An 11,422-nucleotide genomic window follows, 5' to 3' on the forward strand; every position below is an offset into this window, starting at 1 on the left:
AGTATTCTTTTTTTTTTCTCTTCAATCTGATTATTGCTACTGCTTCGTCAACGTTATTAATTCATGGCTATATTTTTATACAATGCAAAAAAAGTTGGATGACGAATCCAATCATCATTGTGTGTTTTATATACACATATACATATATATGCCGGGCGTGCGAAACGTATATACATAGAAATTATTGTCGGTCTCTTTTCAACCCGATCGCAGTGAACTTGGTCGCCTGGTAAGTAAGAATATCGACGGCGCCAGTTCAGTATACGCCAAGCGCGAAGCGCACGGTCTCTCTACTACTGGATCGAAAACGGAGCAAAGTAGATTTCTGTAACCGATCGAACCAACTAGGTGTCAAAGTATATGTATAAGATATAATATACTTGCCGGTGTTCGTCCCGAACGTAATGAGGGTTGATGTTGATAATTTCTAGGACGAAGAGTCCAAAGATCGGTAGGCAAAAACAAAAATAGCCAACCGGTTTTGTGAGAAAAGTGTTCATTCTTTGCCAAAAAAAAAAAAAAAAGAAGAAAGTGTCCCCTCAAGGATTGTTTAACGAGAGAATGCTTTGCAACAATTACAATTTTCAGCCCATGAAAGAAAAATATAAAAAAAAAATACGAGAGAGGTACTCGACGTAGGTACGTGCAGTTTTCGTGAAAACCGACGCTGCTCTGCACAACTTGGGCACACACATAATCTCCACTCCACCACCTGCGCGCTCCAACAGTCTGTGTGCACACCGTACACCACCCATGTCCCTGGGATTTCCTCTCCTCTTGACTCATTGTACTTTGGTAGTAGCGCGTAAGTACTGCTGGAATTTTAAAAGCAACAATATATTTATTAAGTCTTGGAATTCGCGGAAGGACCCGTAACTTTTGCTACCTGTACCGCGAATAAGAAAAAAAGAGGGGCGCATTATATGTACATATATATATATATATATATTCCGAAGGAGCGGCAATTTTCATTTACCGTGTAATAATATAGCGACGGTGTAGACGAGTGGGGACGTGCAGAGTGAGAGAAAACAACGGTACAGTCAACGGTCAGCAGCATGACGACGACAATCAAGCTTTTGGGCGTGATCCTCGTCCTCCGCCTACTGGGAACAGGTGAGCGTCAGCCAATTTTCCAACGCTTACTCGCTCTCTTGAACTATCCTCCTTTTTTCCCTTCGATTTCCATCTCCACTCGATCTACACGAGTCTTTCTGCGAGTGCATTTTCTCTTCTTTCCCCCCACCCCCTCGCGTCCTTATATATGCCTCCGGAGCAGGTTATGGCGTTTGAAAAGGATTCGTGTGTCCTGTTGGTGGGGCTGCGTTTATAAACGGTATACCGGGGATGTCCTCGGGGCTGATCGAGTTGCTCAGCTCGGGGCACGAATCTGACAACCCCGAGCGCGTTTTCGTATGTGTGCATTGCAACGAGAAACAATGAGTGCCTCCTCCCGTTACTCCGTGGGGATCGCGGGACTCTGATAAAAAGAAAACGTCGAACCCATGGACACCAGTATACCTTCGAGATGTGCGAGAATATGCCTATGTAGGCTCTCGGTTGATTCGATCGACGTTTTCTTTGAATCCACGGGTGTGACGGTGTGAAAAATCGGTAAGAGATCATTGTTTGTTCGTTCAAGGCTTTGTCAGTTATTTTTACAGTTTTTCTCGAATACTCGATTTTCGCAGTGAGAAAAAATTTCCATGAGACAAGTTGGCGAAAAGTGTAAGAAAAAAAAAAAAAAAAAAAAAAAATATATATGTGAAAAAGTTTTAAAAAACGAACCAAATGACGTATGATATTACACTCTTGAGCCGCATTATAGTTGAACATACGTGTGTGGGCGTGTATTGGAACATGTGAACAAAGTGGGACACCAACACCCATCATCTTTGGTTTAATTATAGTGAATAAACCAAGTTAAATGTACCATGAAGTAGGAGGAGGTTGGCTTTCATTATTAACTACTCATGAATACATATAAACTAAATAATAATTGGATCTATGGTTTGAAAAATGATTTTGTTTTTTACCAATTGGACATTTTTTACTTTAACGAATGAAAAAAAAACAAGGTCTTACATGAGTAAAGTAATGAAACGGACCATTGCGCTAAGCATCAATCGCGAGTTTGGCATTTGCTGGCGCGAGTCGCCAGATAAGTACTTTTTAAAAACCCAACCGGCCGTAAATTACAACTCATCATGGTCCAGACTTGGACAAAATCACATTATCAATTTTTATGCATCAGTATTCACGAAATAAAATACTTGTAAAAAATAAAATTTGTTTTTTTTCTTCCACAAACTGTTATGCATTGTTTTTGATAAAAAAAAAGTATTGTTACGAATACCTAGTGGTTAAAAAAAAAAACAAAGAAATATTTTTCTAAGCTTCTTTTAAAAACCAAACGCACCTCCGATTAGGCAATATACCATGCCAATGCTTAGTCACGGTTACCCGCAATGGGGAAGATGTACGCGTTCGAGTGATGAGAAATTAATATACAACGCGGGTGGGTATATCCTTAATATCGCGAAATGAAACGCACAAGGCCCCAACCATTGCAAAAGCTGATTCTGTAATGTAACCCGAGCTGGCAAGCTCTGCAATAACATTTAGAGATTTAAATGCTTATTTGACTTTTTCCTCGTACTCGATCGGATCATCATTACACCGGGAAACGTGTGTGTGCGGTGTACACCCGTTATACATAGCTCCTGTACACGTGCTCGTGGTTTCAGGTGTTCACCCTCGGGTCGTTGTACTTTCTAGTCTCGCGATGAACGATAACCGCAAGTGGAGTAAAGATGACTTCGAGAAAGTACACATTATGGTTTAGCCAGAAGAGGCTCAAGTGCATGCTCGGTCGCGAAGATAGTAGAAAAAGAAAAAAAAAAAAAAAAAAGCCGCCCAACTCAGACGTAGCATTATCATCGCGGTAAGATGAAAATAAAAAAGCGAGGATGAAGCGTATCGATCGCGAAAATGTTTATTTCTGAAGTGGTACATGTCTCATCGGGCGAAAAGCACGTGATATCCTCGAACAATGATTTTACTGCGCCCAATTGCGAACTAGAGTGAAATAATGTATGGAAACTAACTGAATACAGCGCAGAGTTAAAAAATTATTTGAACATGAAAAAAAAAAAAAATGGTATTATAAAGTATCGTTTCGAATAATTTCCAGTAAAGTCTCAAAGGACCCCAACAATATCGTACATAACGCAGGAGCAAATCAAGGACATAGGGGGAACCGTCGAGTTTGTCTGCTCCGTGCAGTATGCCGAAGAGTATCCAGTTTTGTGGATGAAAATCGGCAAAGACAGAACGGACGTGCTTCCGATATCTACGAATACTGCCCTCATCATACGTGACAGCAGGTTCTCCCTGAGGTCCGATCCATCATCGAACACTTACACCTTGCAGGTAATAAATTTATCTGTTTTTAAAGGATCCACATTGGGGGGGTTTCATCATTTTTAAACGGTTTTATTTCAAAATACAGAGAAAGCAAGAAAACTTTGTTGTCCTGACTTTTTTAACACCTATTGTTGAAAATTTTCCTATGCATTTTCTGTATCTGTAGAGAAAATCGTCGAACCTCCTTGGAGCAGAGAGATGAAATTTTAATATTTCTCATGAATTAAAAAAAAAAAAAAAAAAAAAACCGAGTTTTTAACAACGTGTCAACCGTGTAACTGGTAGTAGAGCCTGACCTGCAAAAACGTTTGCACCAACTGTATAATATTTGTGCATGTTTGTATGGATCCAAAGTGACGACTTGCAATCGTGAAATCTCTACGCGATCATTTTTATTTTATTTTTTCTATTCAAAATGTATCATACTATTGTACTCGTTGGCAGATGAAAAAAAAAAACCCGTGTACATCCCGATGGCTTTTCAGATCAAGGACATCCAAGAGACGGACGCGGCCTTCTACCAGTGCCAAATATTGATAAGCGTGAGCAACAAAATCACAGCCAACGTCGAGCTCCAAGTCCGCCGACCTCCCATAATCAACGACAACTCGACTCGCTCGGTCATCGCGAGCGAAGGCGAATCCGTCCAGCTCGAGTGTTACGCCGGCGGTTACCCGGCCCCTCGGATATCCTGGCGCAGGGAAAACAACGCCATTCTACCCTCGGGTGGATCGATTTACAGGTTTGCGTTGTTACCTCCCACACACATATATATACATTCGCGTGTAGTTACAATTTTTGTTTTTTCGTGGTGGCGTGGAGAGGAATTTGAAGAACTGTACCAAATCTATGGTGCACCAAGTGGTTAACCAGTTTCACCAAACTGGACCCATATTTGAATGAAAAAAATCAATGTATAGGGAAGCTGTATTGTTTGGTTGTTCTTAAAACGTTTATCAAGACTACTGCAAAGGCCCTTTATAAAAACGGAAATTTCGATAACACGCTTTGAACGTGCCCATAAACACACTTTGGTTTTACAGCACAGTACACGTTTTACTTCCATGTGCTATTCGTAGTTTGTAATTGCCGAACTCCCGATTGCAGGGGAAACATACTGAAGATATCCTCGGTCCTCAAGGAGTACAGGGGAACGTACTACTGCGTGGCCGAGAACGGGGTGGGCAGGGGTGCCCGGAGGAACATAAACTTGGAAATCGAGTTCGCCCCGGTGATCACGGCGCCGCGTCCCCGCCTCGGCCAAGCCCTGCAGTACGACATGGACTTGGAGTGCCACGTGGAAGCTTATCCACCGCCGGCCATCACTTGGCTGAAGGACGGCTACCAATTGTCCAACAATCAGCACTACAGTATATCGCACTTTGCCACGGCTGACGAGTACACCGACACGACCCTCAAAGTCATCACGATCGAGAAGAAACAGTACGGCAAGTACATGTGCAAGGCGGCCAACAAGCTTGGCACGGCGGAAACGGAAGTCGAGCTTTTTGGTAAGTTTCATACTTATACATCATGGAACGTGGAACGAATAAGTACTTTTTTTATCCCTTTTTCTTATACATGTGGCATGATTTCCAAGATATCATAGGTTTTATCCCGAGTATGAGTAGGTGGCATGCCATAGTTTGTTTTTTTTTCCCCTTTTTTTTGTGCAGAAACCATTATACCCGTATGTCCGCCTGCTTGCGATCAAGCGTACTACGCAGCCGGTGTAATTCTGTTCTCGACCGGGTCACTAGTGGCCGCCTCCATATTTGTAGTCTTTATGACCAGGTAAGTTGTTTCGTTGGATTGCTAATGTTGTACATGTATATGTATATTTCCTTTAATTTTTTTTTTAACCGATATTCGTACAAGCATTTGAGGAATGACTTGTTTCGTTGTCTTACACGTGTATGTTGGATAATAACGTATATGGAATGATGAATCGTTAATGTGAAAGTGTCGAAGCACTTGATTGGCATTTAATGTGCATTTATTGTTCTTTGCAGAAGTTTTTATACCAAATATTAACTATCCAGGACTGGTGTGGGGAGCTAGCCAAAGCCACAGGCCGTCAGAGTGGCTGTTGATCATCTGCGTGAGGATCGTCGTCGTATTAACAAAGCGTGCGATGTAACTCTTGATAGTCATTGAGAGTGAACAAATAAAAAAAAAATAAAAAAAGTATACATATGTAGTTCGATATCAGAGCAATATGTAACGTGCATAGATACATGCATTGCTCGATCGAACGGATAACGCATTCCCTCCAAGGTCAAGTTTTAATAGATTGGCCATTTTTTTCTACTACGAAATCTCAATACAATATAAGTAGAATATATCGCGTAGTTTGTAACGTAATTATTATTATTTTGTTACTAACCTATACATTATATACGTATACACGAAACCAAGCAATAATTAGTGACTTAAGCGACAAAACATACGATGGACCATAATTTTTATACTCTAGCCATCATTGTTTTTTGACATATCTCTTGTAGTATTATATACGAATGAGTAGAATCTCAATAATCTTCTTCTATCCCTTTTTTTTTAACGATATAAACGACATTTTTTTGATGTACAAATTTTTTATTACTATTACTATTATTATTATTATTATTATTATTATGAATAATTGTCAAAAAAAAAAAAAGAAAGAAAAAAAGAAAATGTTGTTTTTTTTATACACGTATAAAATATATATTTTGAAAAACATGTAATAAAACGGTAGTTTTTACAATTTGAAAACGGCCTTGCTTATACTGCCCCTCTTCAAATCGTCCAACGCCTCCTTGTACTCAGAAAGTCCGTAAACTTTGATGCCGAGATTATCGAAATTCAAGTACGAATCGGACATGGCCCGCAGCAGGGCCATTCCATTTGGAAACGAGAACGGATTGATGTTGGCGCCGTGGAACGTCAGCTCTTTTTTGTACATCTGAGGAGCACGTATTATGCATTATACAAGTGACTCATGAAACAAAACAAAAAATTGGTGCAAGCGTATTTATGCTCACCTGGTAAGGTTCAATGGCAACTTTGGTTTTTGGATCGGCAACGCCAAAGAAGCAGAACTTTCCACCCCGAGCTAGCAATCCTATGGCGGACTCAATCGCAGGCCCGAAGCCACTGCAGTCCACCACCAAGTCGAACTCCTTTCCTTTCAACTCCTCTGGGCTGCACACCTCGTACCCCAAACCTATGGTATTTTATTTCAATGTTTAAACAAACGGAAAACAGAACAACAAAATGAAATGACGATGTCGTGCAGTTGTACCCAAACTCTTGGCCATTTCTCTTCTCCTTTGCTGAGGCTCGGATATCGTCACAGTCCTCCTGAGCCCGTGCAAGTGCAAAAGGCAGGCCCAGAGCAAGCCGATGATACCCGCTCCGATGACGAGTACCCTCTGGCCGACCAGAACCGGACTGACCTTGTCCCAGCCGTGGGCCAAACAAGAAAGTGGCTCGCTGAGGGCGGCCCTTGGCATGTCGACTCCCTCGGGCATGGGGTAAGCCTGTGGATCGACGTGTGTGTATAGGATTTTAACGCCACGGTGGAAAAAAAAAAGGTTCGACTTACTTGGCACTCGGGGACGACTGCGTGAGTGGACCAGCCGCCGTTTCTGAATATCCCCAGAGTGTTGTTCACACCGCCCGCCAGGCACAAGTGGTAACACCCGCTGTGGCAATCGTTGCACAAGTTACACCCGTTGTTCGGGTCAACGGCGACCCTTTGTCCGACTTTGAAATTTTTTACGCTCGTGCCGATGGCTTCCACTGTACCCACGAACTCGTGACCCAGGGTCAATGCATCGGTTTTTTTGCACGGAAATGAGCCCTGTGCATTCAACGTTCGTATTAGCACGTCGTTACATATACATCTGTACTTTTTCATTACACCAACTGTAATTTTTCGTTTTAGGAGACTGTCTTTACGAAAATACCTATCGGAATGTTGTGTTCAGTTGAAATATTAATACCATCTTTGTTACTTCCGCTTGGGCACGCGATGTTAAATATTTGTTCAAACAATAGGTAAACTGTGTGCAAGAAAAGTAATCTTCAAACCTTTTTTGTTGAAGCAAGCGAATGATAATTTATTTATCAAACAAAAAAAAAAAAAAACACATTTTTTTCTGCGTTTTCTGGTGACAAGCACGAGTGGATCCTCATGCCTGGTACTTGCGCCGACACTATTATTTCTTGCCTCGTTAAACGTTACCGGCAAAAAATCGATAGTATTAAATGTTTATAACGAATTTAGAGTAAAAAGTAAACCTAAATTGTAAGCTGCATGAATTATAGAAATAAAAACTATTTTTTTTAATATTTTACAAGGTTTTCTTCAATTTTTAAAAAGTCACTGAAAAAATGAAGAATCGAAAATTTCATTAAAAAAAAATAAACAAAAAAATTTGATTTTCTAAAAATTCATAATCATAAAAATCTCAAGATTCCAACTCGTAACTTGGTAAACTTCTCAATGTTTATTTTTTCAACTAAGTATTTAAAATACGAAGCACCTTGTGGTGATGAAGCAAAACTATGATTATCGCATATATTGCATCCAAGTCAAGGGCATCGAATGACAAGTGGTCAACAGAAAGTCTCAAGATACTCAAGTTTGCAAGACGATAAAAAAAAAAAAAAAAAAAAAAAAAAAAGCATACCTCGAGAATGTGAAGATCGGTACCGCAGATTCCCGAATAGGAGACCCTCACCAGGATCTCATCAGCGGCGGGTTTGGGTACGGGCGCCTTTTTAAGCGCCAGACTCTTGTTAATCGCGTCGAAACTAAGGAACTCCATGCTCGTGCAGCGCGCGGGTGCGAATGACAGCTGCGGAACGATGCGAGCTTTTCTAGCACCGGTAGGGAAAAAAAAAAAAAAAAAAAAAAAAAAACCAAAGAAAACGCACAAGTAACGCGACGCGCTCTCGCGGCTGATCAACCAGTGCCGTGTGCCAAAGCACCAACGCGCATACCTTTTACACACGCTGCATCCATCGTAATAAAATTAACCACTGACGATCTCGTTGTTTCATTGGTTTGTGTTTATACGCGGGTCAGAGAGCGCCTCGTGATAAGCTCATTGGCAGATGATCTCCCTTCGCCTTGGGAAGATTAGATCGCCAAGTCGGCAGACTTTAACACCAGTGGTGCAGCTGTTACGTATTTTTTTATTACGAGGAAATTTTTATTTTACGCGACAAACAGATAACACGTGACTTCTTCAAAGCACAATTACGTAACTACGTTATTTGATGTACTCACTTACGTGCAGTTTTGATCAAATGATGATATTTCTTCCTCCTTTGATTTGATTTAATGGTAAACGCAAGTGCTTGTTAAAAACGAATAGTCGACTTTTTTTTTTTTTTTTCAAGATTTGGATTTAATTGTTTCTATGCTTATCGCTTAGTGTTTCTCGTGATTTTCTATAATTTTTACGAGTGTTGAGACGCACATGACATTGTTGTTAAAAAAGGAATTCTATTGATTAAATCTGTAAAACTATACCTATTCATGCATGTACGCTACAATGGAAAATACTTTGTACAGTATATCGTCCGTAGCGCTGTTTCAAAGGGGGGAAAAAAAAACTATTGCAGTTGATCGCGCATACCTTGGTTGCGAGATGTTCTACCTAAATATAACCAAAGTCTATTTTATTACCACCTTTTTCATTGAACTTTTCTCGGCAATTAATAGATTCATATGTATTTTTAGATAAATGTCACTCATACGCGAATGTGGAAAATTTTAAATTCATGACAGAACTAAACTATAACGTGTATACGTACTGTATCTCTCTTTTTCTTATCACTATTTGCAAAATTTATCGCATTTGCAGAAGCTCATTGTAAACTCCACCACAGATAAAGTGGACAAAAATGACGATGATTTTTTTTTTTTTTTCACATTAACAATCATTTGAACGCTTCTAGTGGTAATTGAAGAAAAAAAATTACGTGTCACGTTTCTTTTTTACACCGATGAAAACTATATGCTAGCGTATAAAATATTATCACGACTATCAACGACTTTAAATTGGAATGGATCGTAAGTTGATTGAAAAAATCACGATTTACCATTCCCGTTGGTACATATAGAGTAAGTACGTATAAATTAAAAACAGTTGTGTCGATTTATAAAAGAACACACGAAAGGCATATATTTCCGGATGTATAACAATTCAAGTTATGACGTTTCATTCGATTGTGCAATAAAAAGACAGGTACTAAAAAAAAAAAAAAAAAAAAAAAAATCTGACGCTTTTATTCCCAACGTGCAAAACGCACTTCTCAGGAGTGTGATTGATTAAAACTCGGGGCAAAATGTGAGGATTTTCAAGTCATCCCGTTTTTTTTTTTTTTTTTTTTTTTTTAATCTTCCATAAAATATCGTAAAAGCGGGTCGACTCTCCTTTTACACCCACCAAGCAACGAAACGCATTATAATCGACGAGGCATCCTTGAATTATCAATCTGTTGTGCATGGCTTAAATGGTAAAAAATAAATAAATAAAATAAAACAAAAACGTTGCCCGAGAGCCCGAACGATAGAAAGCCACGATTGGGGGGGGGGGGCTGGATGTTATGAACGAACGGTCCATTCAGATTCTAGGTCAAGAGGATGCGCCCGCGACGCGAGTGTGAACAAGCGAGAGAGGAGGACCACGCGGGGAGGGGGGGGGATGTGACGTATCCTTTCTCCCTCTCAACCCGGTCGCCGAAGCCGGGTCGCCATTGACGCAGGAGGGCCGTTCATTCAACCTCCCTCCACGGGGGTCCGGGTTACTAGGTCGAGGTGTTTTCCCCCTCATTACCACCCCCTCTGGAATATAATATACAAGTATACTTTTTTTCTATTTTTTTTTTTTTTTGCCACCCGGTACTTTGATCACTTGGTGGTTCTGTATACTAACACGCACGTACGTATATGTAGGTGTTTGCGGCATTCATTTACCAGAAACCGCTCCTGCCGATTACCCCAAGATATTTTTGGTTTCCTCGCTTGGATCGAATTTCTTTTTTCAACTTTACGAAAGAAACAAAACAAAAATGTCCATCATCGGACCAAGCCCGCCGGTTGAAGCTCTCCAGGGAATAAGGCCCGCATATATATACCCATATAGGTCATCGAAATAGGGCAGCGTGGGCGTCCGTCATATTATATATAGTTCGTCACCGACGCACGTGAATCAAGTCCTCCGCGAGCAAGCCCAAAAGCAATATATATAATATATGGAGAAGGAAAATACGAGGCACATCAAGATATGAACTCTTCCATATCGTGCTGTTTGTGATGCTCACCCCTCTTTTTTTTTTACACTATACTTATAGAATATAAATTTAGGGTATATTTGTTGGGAACAAGCAAAATCTCCCGCTTTTTTTTTTCACCCACCCCTGATACAGGTATACCTACAACGTCATGAAATTAATAGGATTCGCATGTTTTTACCACGATAACAATCACGCGTATACAGGTAGACTGGGGTGCGTGCGATCAACTGAAAATTACATGTACTGTATTTTTTTTCTTTTTGCACTGAACACAGACGCTTCTTCACCAACAATTAGTATACAGCACATCACCTATATTGACCCAACAAAATGATCAACACTGTATAAGTATATTTTGTACATTGCACAAAATAACAATTAATGCTGTGGGAGGAAAATGACACACGGAAGTTATTGACGTGTATGCATACAGGCACATTTATGGCACACTACACAATTATATGCAGATATTGACGTGGAATTGTTGGAAATGGGGCAGGGGGTGAGATAAGTGAGAGAAAACCCTTGGAGAAGCGATAGCATATTATATATGTATACCCCGTAGGGTGTACAATAATATACCCCACTGATGCGGCGATCGAAGAATCTATTAGGAAGAGTTGGCCGGAAGTAGCAACGTGTGAACGAGTGTTTGTGTGTAACGTACAAAGTCAAAATACTTATACGTGTCATAGACGTA

General features: G+C 40.3%; 2 protein-coding genes across 5 annotated transcripts; one reads left to right on the forward strand and one right to left on the reverse strand.

Moving 5' to 3' along the window:
• The first annotated feature begins 845 nt into the window (after positions 1 to 845).
• Lac (septate junction protein lachesin) lies at positions 846 to 6,159 on the forward strand. 4 transcript variants are annotated; one of them, XM_089598174.1, is made up of 7 exons: positions 846 to 925; positions 992 to 1,116; positions 3,194 to 3,432; positions 3,912 to 4,168; positions 4,534 to 4,937; positions 5,103 to 5,220; positions 5,439 to 5,548. In XM_089598174.1, the coding sequence occupies exons 2-7, from the start codon at positions 1,059 to 1,061 to the stop codon at positions 5,458 to 5,460; spliced, it is 1,098 nt and encodes a 365-aa protein (XP_089454300.1). In that variant the 5' UTR covers positions 846 to 925; positions 992 to 1,058; the 3' UTR covers positions 5,461 to 5,548. The 4 variants fall into 4 exon arrangements, with proteins under 4 accessions (XP_089454300.1, XP_014209725.1, XP_014209726.1 ...); XM_014354239.2 differs by having other exon boundaries at positions 846 to 1,116; XM_089598175.1 differs by lacking the exons at positions 846 to 925; positions 992 to 1,116 and adding an exon at positions 1,529 to 1,614.
• Positions 5,794 to 8,329, reverse strand: LOC106640274 (uncharacterized). Its single transcript, XM_014354250.2, has 5 exons — positions 8,106 to 8,329; positions 7,016 to 7,273; positions 6,713 to 6,950; positions 6,453 to 6,634; positions 5,794 to 6,373 (listed from the first exon to the last, which is right to left on the reverse strand). The coding sequence occupies exons 1-5, from the start codon at positions 8,241 to 8,243 to the stop codon at positions 6,170 to 6,172; spliced, it is 1,020 nt and encodes a 339-aa protein (XP_014209736.2). The 5' UTR covers positions 8,244 to 8,329; the 3' UTR covers positions 5,794 to 6,169.
• Between the last annotated feature and the right edge of the window lie 3,093 nt (positions 8,330 to 11,422).

Source organism: Copidosoma floridanum, unplaced genomic scaffold (genome assembly GCF_036245765.1).
Source record: "Copidosoma floridanum isolate Cflo_tuat_1 unplaced genomic scaffold, Cflo_Japanese_pri ptg000006l, whole genome shotgun sequence".
NCBI classification, from domain to species: domain Eukaryota; kingdom Metazoa; phylum Arthropoda; class Insecta; order Hymenoptera; family Encyrtidae; genus Copidosoma; species Copidosoma floridanum.